Source organism: Brachypodium distachyon, chromosome 2 (genome assembly GCF_000005505.3).
Source record: "Brachypodium distachyon strain Bd21 chromosome 2, Brachypodium_distachyon_v3.0, whole genome shotgun sequence".
Lineage (NCBI taxonomy): Eukaryota > Viridiplantae > Streptophyta > Magnoliopsida > Poales > Poaceae > Brachypodium > Brachypodium distachyon.
In genome coordinates this window covers 12,394,478-12,407,358 of record NC_016132.3, presented here as the reverse complement: position 1 = coordinate 12,407,358, position 12,881 = coordinate 12,394,478, and the positions used below count along the sequence as shown (strand labels likewise).

The window sequence follows — 12,881 nt, the reverse complement described above, 5'->3', positions numbered from 1 at the left end:
GAGTGGAAAGAAAGAGAGCACAAGGGGGGCTTTCAAATCTCTCTCTCCGTCGCTGGGCGGTGGTGGTCAGCCCCAGGAGGATCGAAGAGTGCCTGCTGCCGTGCTGGTCCCGACCGTTGCTGTTTGGAAAAGAAAAATAAGGGGGAGTGCACGTACCCCAGGAGGTCGGGTGGCACTCACTGTCACTGCCTGCTCGGAGGGATGTTACTAATTGAGTGAGGTTCCAGCTAATGCTCCTTGATGACCAGTGATTTAATGATTTTGTATGTTTTGTAAAATGAGTTGCCAATGTGCTGCCGCACGTGTTGAATTTTCTTGGATTCACTTAGACCTTGAGTTTTCGGTCCTGATACAGGTGGATTGAAACGGAATGAGTCCAGATCTGCGGAATGAGATGGAACGGAATAGTTTTTTTTCTCGGTGTTGGTCTGGATTTCGTTTGGTTGAGGAAATGGTGGACGAATAGGTGAGAACTAAGTGATACTCACTCCGTTTCTTTTTATAGGACGTGTATTTTTTATCGCGAATATTAACACGAGCATAACAATCGAACAGAAAAGCACCGCACGCACTGGTCTGGTCGCACGACGCATCGTCTCCCCTGCGGAAACTGCCGCATGTTGAACAGGCGAGATTTGGGGATGCTGCAACTTAACTGCCTTCACGCCCCACGGAAACCCGAATTTCTGCTCGCCCGAATTTCCAGTTAGCGGCAAATCGCGCCAGCGCGCGAGCGGGCAGAGAATCGGTTGCACGCCTTACGTTTAGGAAAGCGGAGGAAAATTTTATACGCCCTGTAAAGAAAAACGGAGGGAGTACCACTGATTTTGAGGTACGAAACCTCCTTGCATACGACGCTAATTGTGAACCATACAGGATAAAAGACTGAACCTATTCCAACGATGGGATTGTGTTGCCTTACCGATGTCGTACATGAATAATCGTACGGATAGGACTTCTCTTTTAGGTATGAGTTGGTTTCATGCAGTGGCGGAGCTACAATTCAAAAGCTAGGCGGGCCAACAGTAACAAATAGTGTCTAAACAGTGACTAAACAGTATCAACATAGTGTACAAATCATAAAAAACTGGGCGGGCCATGGCCTGGTTTAGCCCCAATGTAGCTCCGCCACTGGTTTCATGTATCCCTAGAATATTACCATTTGATTCAATTTCACTTTGATACATTACACCAACCAAACACATGTATCGGGTACACAGTTACATTCCATTTTACTTGGTTCTCTAAACCAAACAAAGCATAATAAAGTTACAACAAACTTGAGTTCTTCAAGTTTTTCATGTGATATCTTATGATCTAGTTTGCGAAGAATTTGAACCTAGAGGTGGGTTCGGTATAACCAAAAATTTGATACAATTTAAAATTATAAGTCAAAAAAATGAATGGCCAACTGTGTCCATCAGAGGGCAATAATACGGGATCTTCAAACTTTAGACTCGAACTAAATATGCTATATATGAATGTTAGGAATCTCGAGACATGTTGATCCACAAGGAACGAGAGCAATTACGACAACACGACACTGATATTCGTTCCCGAGGTTTACCGTTGGTGGCTTCATTCTGGGGGCTCTCACTACATATGATCCTGCCCAGCTATTAAATCATCGTAAATAGCGCAGAACCACCACATTTGAGACAGTTGTACCAGGAACCATCATTTTTGCTAATTTTATCACAAAACCACCGGCATTCGGGCAAGTTTTGACGGACACTCCCCCCAATTCATATTAATTGACTCAAATTTGCTCATATATAGATATATCTATGCCTAAAAAGTGTTTAGATACATGTAATATTTCGACAACTAATATGGATTGGAGGGAGTAGCACTAATTCGGTTGTTTTGCGCTTATAATCTCATTTCTAACCGGTGGGGCCTGCTTCTCGGGTCGACCGAGCGAAACCGGCGTTAGCGTCATCCTGACCGGACCTTTAAGAATAAATTACGCAAAACCACCAAATTGAAGGCACTTGTGTCACATAACTAGTTTTCCTAATGTTTTCACAAAACTACCGTTATCCGGATTGCACTGATTGCGTCTTAAGCCACGTCTCAAGCTAGTTTTGACATTCTAGGCGCACCGGTAAGATAATGCTACGTCTGATATGATTGTCCAATTGCCATATTGGCTACTTTCCCCATCAAGATTATACTTTAGTTGTTGTAAAACCCAACACCAAGTTCATATTTCGTCCTTGCCTACAACCCCAAAAGAAATAAGATAGACATTGTTGTTGCCATCCCTTCCGGTAGCAGCCAAGATCTAAGTTTTGGTTGTCAGCTTATGAAACACCCATTTTTTTTTGCGAGAAGGCCAAGGCCATATATTAAATCAACCAACCCTTACAGAACCAACTTTGAAGTAAAGAAAATTACACGTAAGTTCTTGTAAGTAAGTCGTTGTCTTCCTCCTGCACTCGTCGGTGGTGCGCCGTAAGCAAAGCTCGATGCTGCCTCTGAACCCCCGAACCATGTCGGAGCCAGGAAAACGTTGTTGACGTAGAAGCCAGGAAGTCGCCGGTCGAAGCCAGAAGACGCAGGCGACAGTGATCTGAGAAACAGACCACCATCCTGAAGAAGAAAACAACGAAGAGGGTTCGATGAACATCGCAGATCCGCCAGACGGATCCGAGAAGACCTAGCCACACTAACTCTACAATGAGGTTGAAGCTGGCCGATCCTCGCAAATTGGAAAACAAACCAAAAATCTGAAACACGCAGACGACCTGCAAAGCACAAACACAAGACCAGATCCACTACTTCAAAAGAGCAGCGACCAATTGTCTCGCACTCCTCAACGCCATCGGCGGGATCACCGTCGACGAGGTGGACGAGGAATCGAGAAAAACTTATTCTTGATCCGCACAGTGCCACCATCACCACCTTAGTACCGCTGCCGGTTGACCAAACCCTAAGTTTTGAATACCTGTGATAGCACGAAGCGTAGAGAAGGCAGGGACGTCGTTCCTCGTTGGCCGGCCAGCCGGAAGACGAGATCGATCCGGAGGCACTGGTGGCGGCGGCTAGGGCATGGGTTCTTTTTTCTATCGGGGAAAACAAACTCGTCAAAAGGTGGTGTTCTAATGAAACACCCATCTAGACCTACATACAAAGGTAAAATGACACACTGAAAGGTAGTTCTACATAGGTTGAAGGTAAAATAGTGATATTGGATCTACCAACTCCACGTTAACAACACAGAACTAACGTTGTTGCTCGGTCAATCTTCCAGGTGGGCCCAACCGGTGAGAATTGGCTTGAAACGTGTTTCAAGATGCAATCTCGCAATATGAAAAGACTTGTCCAGATGGCAGTGGTTCATTACAAGAAACTAGCAAGAGTGCCCGTGCGTTGCTACAGAAGAAATAAAATGACACAAATTCAATTATTGTACTTCAAGAACGCATGTCGAATTAAGCGCAATGCTATGTCATGTCTCTATCAAATATGTACCAAATGCTAGTATATCTCTCACTTAGTCCTCTCTGTTGATCACTATGCATTGATCCAATTCTTTCTCTTCCTAGAACATATATTTCTCCACCTAATCTAGTCTTTCACTCACTTTCTCCCTCTCCAATCGATCATTGTGCATCTCCGTAGCTCATCCAGTCCTGAGACACCTCCATGGCTCCAACTGCCCTAATCTTCCTACCTTCCCAATGTTCTGTTTGCTTCTCCTCTGTTCAGCAATGTTGAGAAAGATAAACTTCCCTTAGGGATACATGACACTGTCCATGAGCTAATACTGGACAAATTGATTTTATGTAAACACTTACAAACTTTTCCCTTGAGGAACAGCATAGCAACGACCTTAAGATCTGCATTCTCTTTTGTCAAGTAAAAAAGAATCATGATGCAACTCCATAATAACCAGCTCTTTTGAAAGGTATCTTTTTTTACACGTGTTCATCGATCTAGATAGTAAGATAGATCCACCACACTTCAATGGACAGGTTCCTCCCATGCTTCATTAACAGCAACAAAATCAAAAGCCATGCGTGATCTGAAAAAATACGAAAAACATATTAAAGATAATTTATCTCTTAGATGAAAAGGCAGTTACATCTATCTCTGACCTCTTTAAAACACAGAATAAGGTTCTGTCAATGATGATTAATAATTTTATACATTGATGAGTATACAGCTTCTTCCATCTAACAGTTGATCAATCACACCATATAACAGTCTATTATGAAGTTCAACTAAACAGGAGTTCCTTTGAAAACATTTAGGACATGGATATATTACCTGAAATGATAGCTAAGGTTAAGTAAAACTGCGGGTCATTAGTGAAAGACAGCAGTCACTTCAAACAGAGTCATCGCCGAGTTCATGGTACATGACACAGTTTACCATTGGCTCATCAATTGTAATGTGCTAAATTGATAAGTTAACATATATGGTAGATGTAGTGTCCTGTATACTGAAATTAGGCAACAACAAGCATGTGATTGATCTACTGTTCGATGGAAGAAAGCAGCCGAAGAATGTTTGCTGGAGTTTTGCGTGCATATGCCAGGTCCTGGTTTAGAAATGAGTGATTGCATGCCAACATTTGAACAAATAGAAAATGCAACTTTTGTTATTCAACTAAACTGACTACCTGCTGGACTTTACTAATTTTTTTTTTTAGGGAATGGACTTTACTACTCGCTGGACTGTAGTTAGAGCATCTCTAACAATGAAACTCCAGCCGGTACTTAATGTACATGTCATCGTTTTTGCTAAGATGGAAGAAGACGGAAAGGGTTGATGTGACGTGAAGTCTCTTGCAGAAGTATCGGCACCAGCTCTCCTACCAAGAAAAGGGAAGAAAAGATAGTGTATCGCATGTAGGATCCAAGGCAAGAAGTACTATTTAGAAATATATTAAATTAAGAGAGAAGAAAACATGAGTGAGAAATAGATGAGTTGGAAGTCTTAGTAATGGCCGTAGAAACGGACCGTTGATGATACTCTTAATTCTGCTCTCAGGTGCTTGCCCAGTTCTTGATCTTTAGCTCTTACCAGTTATAGGACTGGAAGAAACTGGTATATGTGATATTTATCACATCCAAATGTTCAGACTCTTTGAGTTCTATGCACGTAGATTTTTTTTGTGGTAGTCGTAGACGCACCATTTTTTGTACAAAAAATATATGTGAAATTTATGAGAAAACAGCTAGAGATTAGGTCTTGTAGATAGCAATACAGATGGATATTATGCGTATAAACAGTATATGTAGTAGCCTCAAATGGTGAACATATATTAATACGATATCTCTGAAGAGCATTGTAAACAATCAGGTAACCCAAATACAACTTTTGGACAGGATGCAGAAATAAGCAAAAGCAGTGGCATAGGCATTGCCAACCTGGTTGCTGCTAGACATATGTCACAACACAATAGGGAGTACAACTATTTTCAGGAATAGTAGAAGACAATATATCATCAAATACACATCTGAGAATATATATGTGGAATATCTAAAAAGCAAGGGCCAACATCCAAATTAAGAAGGAATTTCTTGTGGGCTGGGGAAGAAGAGGCGAGTGGGGGGAAATGCATGGTTAATTGGAAATCTGTTTGTGCTCCGAATAAGTATGGCGGCTTAGGCATCAAGGATATTACAATTTTTGGTCGAGCTTTGAGGTTAAGATGGCTGTGGCAAAAATGGCTGCCGGCTGATAAGCCTTCAAAGGGGGCGATAATCCCTTGCGATAATGATGATTTGGCTGTGTTCCAGACTTGCTCTGAGGTTACCCTCGGGAATGGGCATATTGCCAGATTTTGGACTGACAGATGGCTTGGAGGTGAGGCGCCGTGTGATTTAGCTCCCCGATTATTTGCTATTGCCCGTGGGAAGAAGATTTCTGTCAATGCGGAAATCAGTCAGCGGAAATGGATGCGAGGTCTCCAGGCTATGAACACGGAGGATCATGTGTTGGCTTTCATTGCGCTTTGGGAGAAGCTACAGTCTGTACAGTTAACTGCGGAAGAAGATAAAATTGTGTGGGTAAGAGGTACTTCCAGTGTGTATTCGGTTAAATCGGCATATCATTTCCACTTCCTGAACAGAATTCCGCAGCCTCATTTGGAGAAGGTTTGGCATATTAAATCTGAAGGGAAGATTCAGTTCTTCTTGTGGCTTTTGTTGCGCAATCGCCTGTGGACTGCTGACAGACTGCATGCTCGGCAATGGGATCAGGTCCTTGAGTCTGCTGGTCACCTATTGCTTCACTGTCCTTATGCGAAAGAGATCTGGCACATAGCTCGTTTTGGTGAGAATTATGCTCAGCAGGCTGCAAGGCGAAATCCAATCAAGGCTTGGTGGAATAAGCTATCTCAGGTCCCGAAGAACAATACAACGGCGCAAAAAGATATCACTCTGGCGTCCTATGTCGCGTGGAACATCTGGAAAGAGAGAAATTGAAGAATATTTGAAAAAAAGAATCTGACACCTCTCAACCTTTGGTGTTTGATCGAGGAAAATGATGAGTTTAATAGGGCGTTTGACAGATAACTTTCTGTGTGTATAGCCGAGTCACTGCTCTTTGTGACATCGGGTTTGTTTCTGTTTTTAAGTTGGCTTAGGCCGTTGTATTTGAACTATTGTTTTCTTTCTTAATGCAATGACAGAGCTCCTGTCTTTCCCGTAAAAAAAAACATCCAACTGGTTTTGTGATGCCATAGTGTATTTACCATAAATGCATCAACAAAGTAAACCATCTTAGAAATGGAACAAATAATAGAAATGAACCAACATCCAACTGGTTTTGTATAGAGAAGAGTTGGCAGAAATAATCTAGATAGATATAAGCTTCATATATAAAAATAAAACCCGACATGATCATTTCTTGTTTGTGATCACTAAACCTGTTGAAATCAATATGCAAAAGGAAGTAGAAAGCTATGCAGGTTAGACATGGCTGCAGATGTAAAAGAAAAGTCGGCCACAAGAGACAGCTAAATAATGCATGATGGTCTCACTAATTCTCATTAATGAAATGCACACGCTAATCACTTACACAATGACTTTTTGAGACAATAATCTGCATGTCATGTTACTGCGCTTCTCTTTCTTTGCTGGCAGATCCAACCAACAATCCTTTATATACAAAGTCTATTTTCAGATCCAAACATCAGTACACTGCTATTTTCAGATCCACACAAAAAAATGCATTTCAAGGTCCCATTTGTGGTCCAGCGAGTAGTAAAGTCCATTCCCTCAAAAAAAAAAAAAGAAGTAAAGTTCAGACTCACAGCCATAGCTCGTACCTGGCCTTTTGTAGATGCGGAAGGAGATAACCTGCAGTAGTGGAGCGGTTGCAGTCCACGGAGCTGCCCACGATGTCCAGGACGTGCCGGAACCGCCGTTTCACGAGCCCCGCCGCGAGTCCCCAAAACGCACGCGCGCCGCGAGTGGCCGGAGCCGCGGACGCGGACGCACTGGAAGCGACCTGGCTGGTGGAGGTGGACTCGCTCGACGTCCCTCCATTAGCGGTGATCGGCGGCGGGCGTAGGCGCCGTCCTCGAAGAGGAGGGCGGGGGTGGGGGCGGCGGAGGCAGCTCGATGAGGAGGAGCGCGGGCGCGGGGGCGGCGAACGGCGGGGGCAGGGACAGCGGGCGGAGGCCGGCGGCCCTCTCCTCAGGCGCCCGTCTTTGGCGGCGGGAACTGGCACAGGAAGGAAGCGGCGGCGGCTCTGATTGCAGCGGGCAGAGGAAGGGAGAGAGCAGAGGCAGCGGGTAGAGCAAGAGAGAGGGGCGCCGTCCTCGAAGAGGAGGCTGCAGGGGGGCGGCCGGGCGGACGTCGGCGGCGGAGGAGGAAGGGAAGGAGAGATGAGGGGAGGCCGGGAGGCGGCATCGTGGACGAAGAGGAGGCGGATCGGTTTTTTTAGGGAATTGAGCGGGGAATCGCCCGACGGACGGACGGACGGACGGACGGACGGCTAATTTTCTTTAAATAATACGAATTTTTGAGACCGAATGGGCCCAGTCGGCCTGGCCCACGCCGATTAAGTCCAGTCGGCCTCGGCCAGCCGACTGCAGGCCGGCTGCCGAGCGCGCGGGCCCCCCACCCGCCAGTCGGCCTGGCCCAGGCCGACTGAAGCCCAGTCGGTTTCGCCGTGGCCGACTGCGGCCTGGTGGGCTCCAGGCCGGGGAATCTTTTCCTTTTTCTTTTTTCCTTTTCTTCTCATCTCCCCCCGGGCAGAGCGAGCCCAGCCACGCCCACTGCTTCTTCCTCCTCTGCTCGTTTCTTCTCTTCTGTTTCTTCTTGTTCTTCATTTCCTCCTCAAATGCCCCCATTTTCTAGCCCAAATTAGTGCATTTTGATTCCTTTAACCACAAAATCACATCCCTTACCTAGTTGGCACCCAAAGACACCTCGATCTACTGTTTTCATTGGCCATGTGGAGGTAATTTTGTGGTGCAAAGTTGGAGCAATGTTGGTGGTTTGGAGGAGTTTGGAGGTGGTGGTGCTCATCCAGTGACCGTGAGGCTGCTCGAGGTTGGGTTCACACGCTTCAAGGGTAAATCCTAATCTCTCACGTATTATCCTATAATGTATATGTTTATGAGAATACGTGTGTACTGCTTCAATGTATATGTTTTGATTGGAGCAATGGTGGTGATGCCAGAAGTATGTTTAGCGTTTGGCAGTGCTCATTATTTTGGATAACGGTTAATGTCGTACTTTTTAGTATTTTACGGGTATTAATATTTTTAATAAGCCGTACTAGTTAGTATTTGACGCGCATTAATATTTTTAATAAGCCGTACTGGTTAGTATTTGACGCGTCATAATATTTTTAATATGCCGTACTAGTTAGTATTTGACGCGTATTTATATTTTTAATATGCCGTACTGCTCAGTATTTGACGCGTATTAATATTTTTAATCTGTCGTACTGCTTAGTATTTGACGTGTCATAATATTTTTAATATGCCGTACTGGTTAGTATTTGATGCGTATTAATATTTTTAATATGCCGTACTGCTCAGTATTTGACGCGTCATAATATTTTTAATATGCCGTACTGGTTAGTATTTGACGCGTATTAATATTTTTAATATGCCGTACTGGTTAGTATTTGACGCGTATTAATTTTTTGATATGCCGTACTGGTTAGTATTTGACGCGTATTAGTATTTTTAATATGCCGTACTGGTAAGTATTTGACGCGTATTAATATTTTTAATATGCCGTACTGGTTAGTATTTGACGCGTCATAATATTTTTAATATGCCGTACTGCTCAGTATTTGACGCGTATTAATATTTTTAATATGCCGTAGTGCTCAATATTTGACGCGTATTAATATTTTTAATATGCCGTACTGCTCAGTATTTGACGCATATTAATATTTTTAATATGGCGTACTGCTCAGTATTTGGCGCGTATTAATATTTTTAATATGGCGTACTGCTCATTATTTGACGCGTATTAATATTTTTTATATGCCGTACTGCTTAGTATTTGACGCGTCTAAACATTTTTTTAGGCATCAGAGATGTCCGGTGTAGTGAAGTTTGTTTTTTACTATGGTTCCGGTACTGTCTTAACAACCGAGCATCGAGCTGATCTGAGTCAGTTTAAGTATGTGGAGTTGGATCTAACGGCCCCTCAAACATGGACGTTTAGTCAGCTGCAGGAATGGTTGGTAGGATGTTTAGCGGTCAATCCTGAAACATACACCGTCCGTGTGCAAGCATTGTGGACCAAGTCAAATTCAAATAATTTTTGGGTTTTGAGGCCGATAGACCGGACATCAAAGTGGGTGCGCTGGTTAGAAAGTTGCGAGAAAAGGGGAACTACACCTGTCGCCTTAATCCAGGTTGTCACTCATGAGACCAATCCAGCTGAAGGTGAGGGTGAATCAAGTTATGACTTGTCCAATGCAAACTCTGTGTCGAATGCTGGAGGTGGTGGTTATGAATCAGGCCAGAGCTCCAGGGCAGTAGGTGAAGGGGCGCGTAGAGATAAACAAAAAACTTTTCCTACGCGAACTCTCAAGATCTAGCCGAGGTAAAAGGCCACGAGGATTACCACTAGACGCGCAGTTGCGGATTATCGATGCGGCGCCTTGATGCAATGCAGTCCCTCGATCCGATCCAGCCGATCCAATCCCGCGATCGTCGAAGTGCTGAACGTACAGCACCTCTGTCGGTATCCACACGTGCGAGGAGGAGCTCCGGCGGCGGACTACTAGGTCCGGTGCGACGGTTGAACTGAATCGGGCTAGGGTTCTCAACGCGTGAGAGTGGAAAAACCGTGCCCCTTAGGCATCCCACGCCCCTGCTTATATACCGAGTGGAAGTGGGCTCCAGCACTTGTGGCCCATCCACTCTGCGAGTCCAACTCGCATTGTCAGCCCAATTCCAGTTCGGGTCCAACCCGACCAAATACTTGGTCCCACTCTTAAGTGTGTGACCCCGCAGGCTCATGGCGACTTGGACACGATTGGAGTCCGACTCTCAATCGATCAATCGGTAGCAGTTCCTAGCAGAACGTGCCGACTCTCAAGTACCATCGAGTCATGACGACGTACCTTCCAATGTGACATACGTCTTAGTCCCTTTTGCCTCACGATATACCTTGTCAAACTATAGGCGATTAATCGTCATCCTTTTAATAGTTCAACTCTCTTCTCGATCTGTGATATACGATTCATCCGACTAACTCTTAGTCGATCGACCCGGTTAACAGTTAACCAAGTCGCGCATGGCCATGCTTCCCGAATCATATCACTCGAGAGGGCCCAGAGAATATCTTTCCAGTCGGAGGGGCAAAATCCCATCTTGGTTATCCACATCACACGGCTTCATTCTCAGTCAACCCGAACTCTGCCTTTATAACTGCCCTGTTACGGAACAACGTTTGACAGAACCTAAGTTGGTGATCCACAACTCGGATTGTGCGATAACCTCAGGTCTAAAGATTACATTGATTGAGACATGCAAATGACGACTTACTCGTTGCATCTCAATATGGGTCAGTCCGACTTGCTAAACTCTTTAGCCGAGTCCGTGTAAGCTGGAATGACATCACCATGCCCATGACAAGTGGAACCGAGTCATCAGCCAACTTTCACATTAGTCTAGGTTATGTGTCCAGCACAACCTCAATGACTAAGGACAATTTAGTATGAACAACATGAATACATAGTTCCACAATCAAATCACATATTCAATGATACATATCAGATGTTTAAACAAGGACAGCTTAATAATATTTATGAATACATTGGGAATTACATCATACATGATTGCCTCTAGGGCATATTCCCAACAGTAGGAGAGGATGAGTACACTGGCGAGGCAGATGCGGACGAAGAAGATGGTCACTTGCAGAACGAGATGGAGGATGAAGATACAGATGGTCGTAGTTCTTATGACGATGAGTCTCATGAGTCGGACGAAGAGGAGGTGCCGATTCCTGCATCATGGAATCCGCACTTCTCTTCATCTATGACCGTGAACGATGGGCATGACTCTGCATGGCAATATAATCAGAACAACATTGCGAAGGGTGCCAGATTTCCTGACAAGAAACATCTGCAGGATGTCATAGTTGCTTGGCCAATGTCCATGCAAAGGGTTTTCAAAACAACAGTCTCTTCACAAAAATATCTGACAATGGAGTGCGAACAAATAGATTGTCCCGAGAGGGTGCATGGCTATGTTCCTAAGTATGACACAGATTGAGTTGTGAGTGACTTGGTGTTGCACACATGTGTCATTCCCAGTATCCCTCAAGACCATCGTAACCTCTCGTCGACGCTTCTTGCTCGGTTGCTTTACACGGAGATAGTGGAGAGCAAAGCAATGGAAGTGAAGGCCATCATGCATAAGGTCAGGGTAAGGTTTACGTACAACATTTCGTATGGCAAGGCTTGGAGGGCTAAGCAGAGGGCTCTTGAGGAAAGATTTGGTTCGTTTTTCGACTCGTACGACTCTGTTGTCCGCCTCCTCCATACACTGTAAGCCCGTAATTCAGGCACCTATGTCGACATCCAACACTTCCTGCACCCAGAGTATCCAACTGTGAGGGTGCTGCAACGACTGTTTTTCACTTTCGGTGTATGCGTCCAAGCTTTCCATCATTGTCGACCGGTGTTATGCGTAGATGGCACTTTTCTCATTGGCAAATACAGGGGGCAGATCTTGACCGCCATTGGTCAAGACGGCAACAATCAAATCGTTCCGCTCGCATTTGCTTTCATGGAGGGTGAGAACACTGAAAGTTGGTTATGGTTTTTCAGGCAGCTCAAGAGAGCAATTGTGCATGATAAGCCGAATGTGTGCATCCTTCATGACAGACATGCAGGCATACTCAGTGCGATAAGGACACTGACAAACCCTGGGCCTGATGAACAAACTCCATGGCAGGACATGCATAGTCGTTGGTGCATGCGGCATTTGGGGGCCAACATCTTCTCGCAGTTCAGGAACAAGTCACTTATGAATCTATTCAAGAAACTCTGCAAACAGAACCAACAATGGAAGTACACTAGGATACGTGGTTATCTTGATGAGTTCACGAAGGAACATGTTAGGGAGAGGACAGCGGCACGAAACGCGGCGGTAGCAGCACATGTAGCAGCAGTGGCTGCACAGACAGTAGTTGGAACAGGACCATCTGAGAAGAACCTGTTGGGCTTTGTGACTTGCCAGGGTTTGACCCACCCGGCACTAGGAGAAGGGTTGGGAAGCAGATTAAAAACTTCCAGCAGTGGATAGAGCACGAGCCTCTGAAGCGGTGGTCTTTGCTGCAGGACACACATGGCGCTAGGTACGGTGTCATGACTATTAACCTGGCAGAGACATATAACTTTGTCTTGAGGAGAAATAGGGCTTTACCACTTACAGCCAT

General features: G+C 44.8%; 1 protein-coding gene across 1 annotated transcript; it reads right to left on the bottom strand.

The window, feature by feature from the left end:
* Positions 1-3,326: 3,326 nt before the first annotated feature.
* On the bottom strand, positions 3,327-12,881 carry LOC104582572 (formin-like protein 6). The gene is made up of 3 exons (XM_014898522.2): positions 12,876-12,881; positions 7,286-7,956; positions 3,327-4,030 (listed from the first exon to the last, which is right to left on the bottom strand). The coding sequence occupies exons 1-3, from the start codon at positions 12,879-12,881 to the stop codon at positions 3,970-3,972; spliced, it is 738 nt and encodes a 245-aa protein (XP_014754008.1). The 3' UTR covers positions 3,327-3,969.

Bases quoted from the DNA above. Each gene is read 5' to 3' on its own strand.
- LOC104582572 (XM_014898522.2), bottom strand. The intron at 4,031-7,285 runs GTACGAGCTATG...GTATTTTTTCAG, and splicing joins CCGCATCTACAAAAGGCCAG to ATCACGCATGGCTTTTGATT.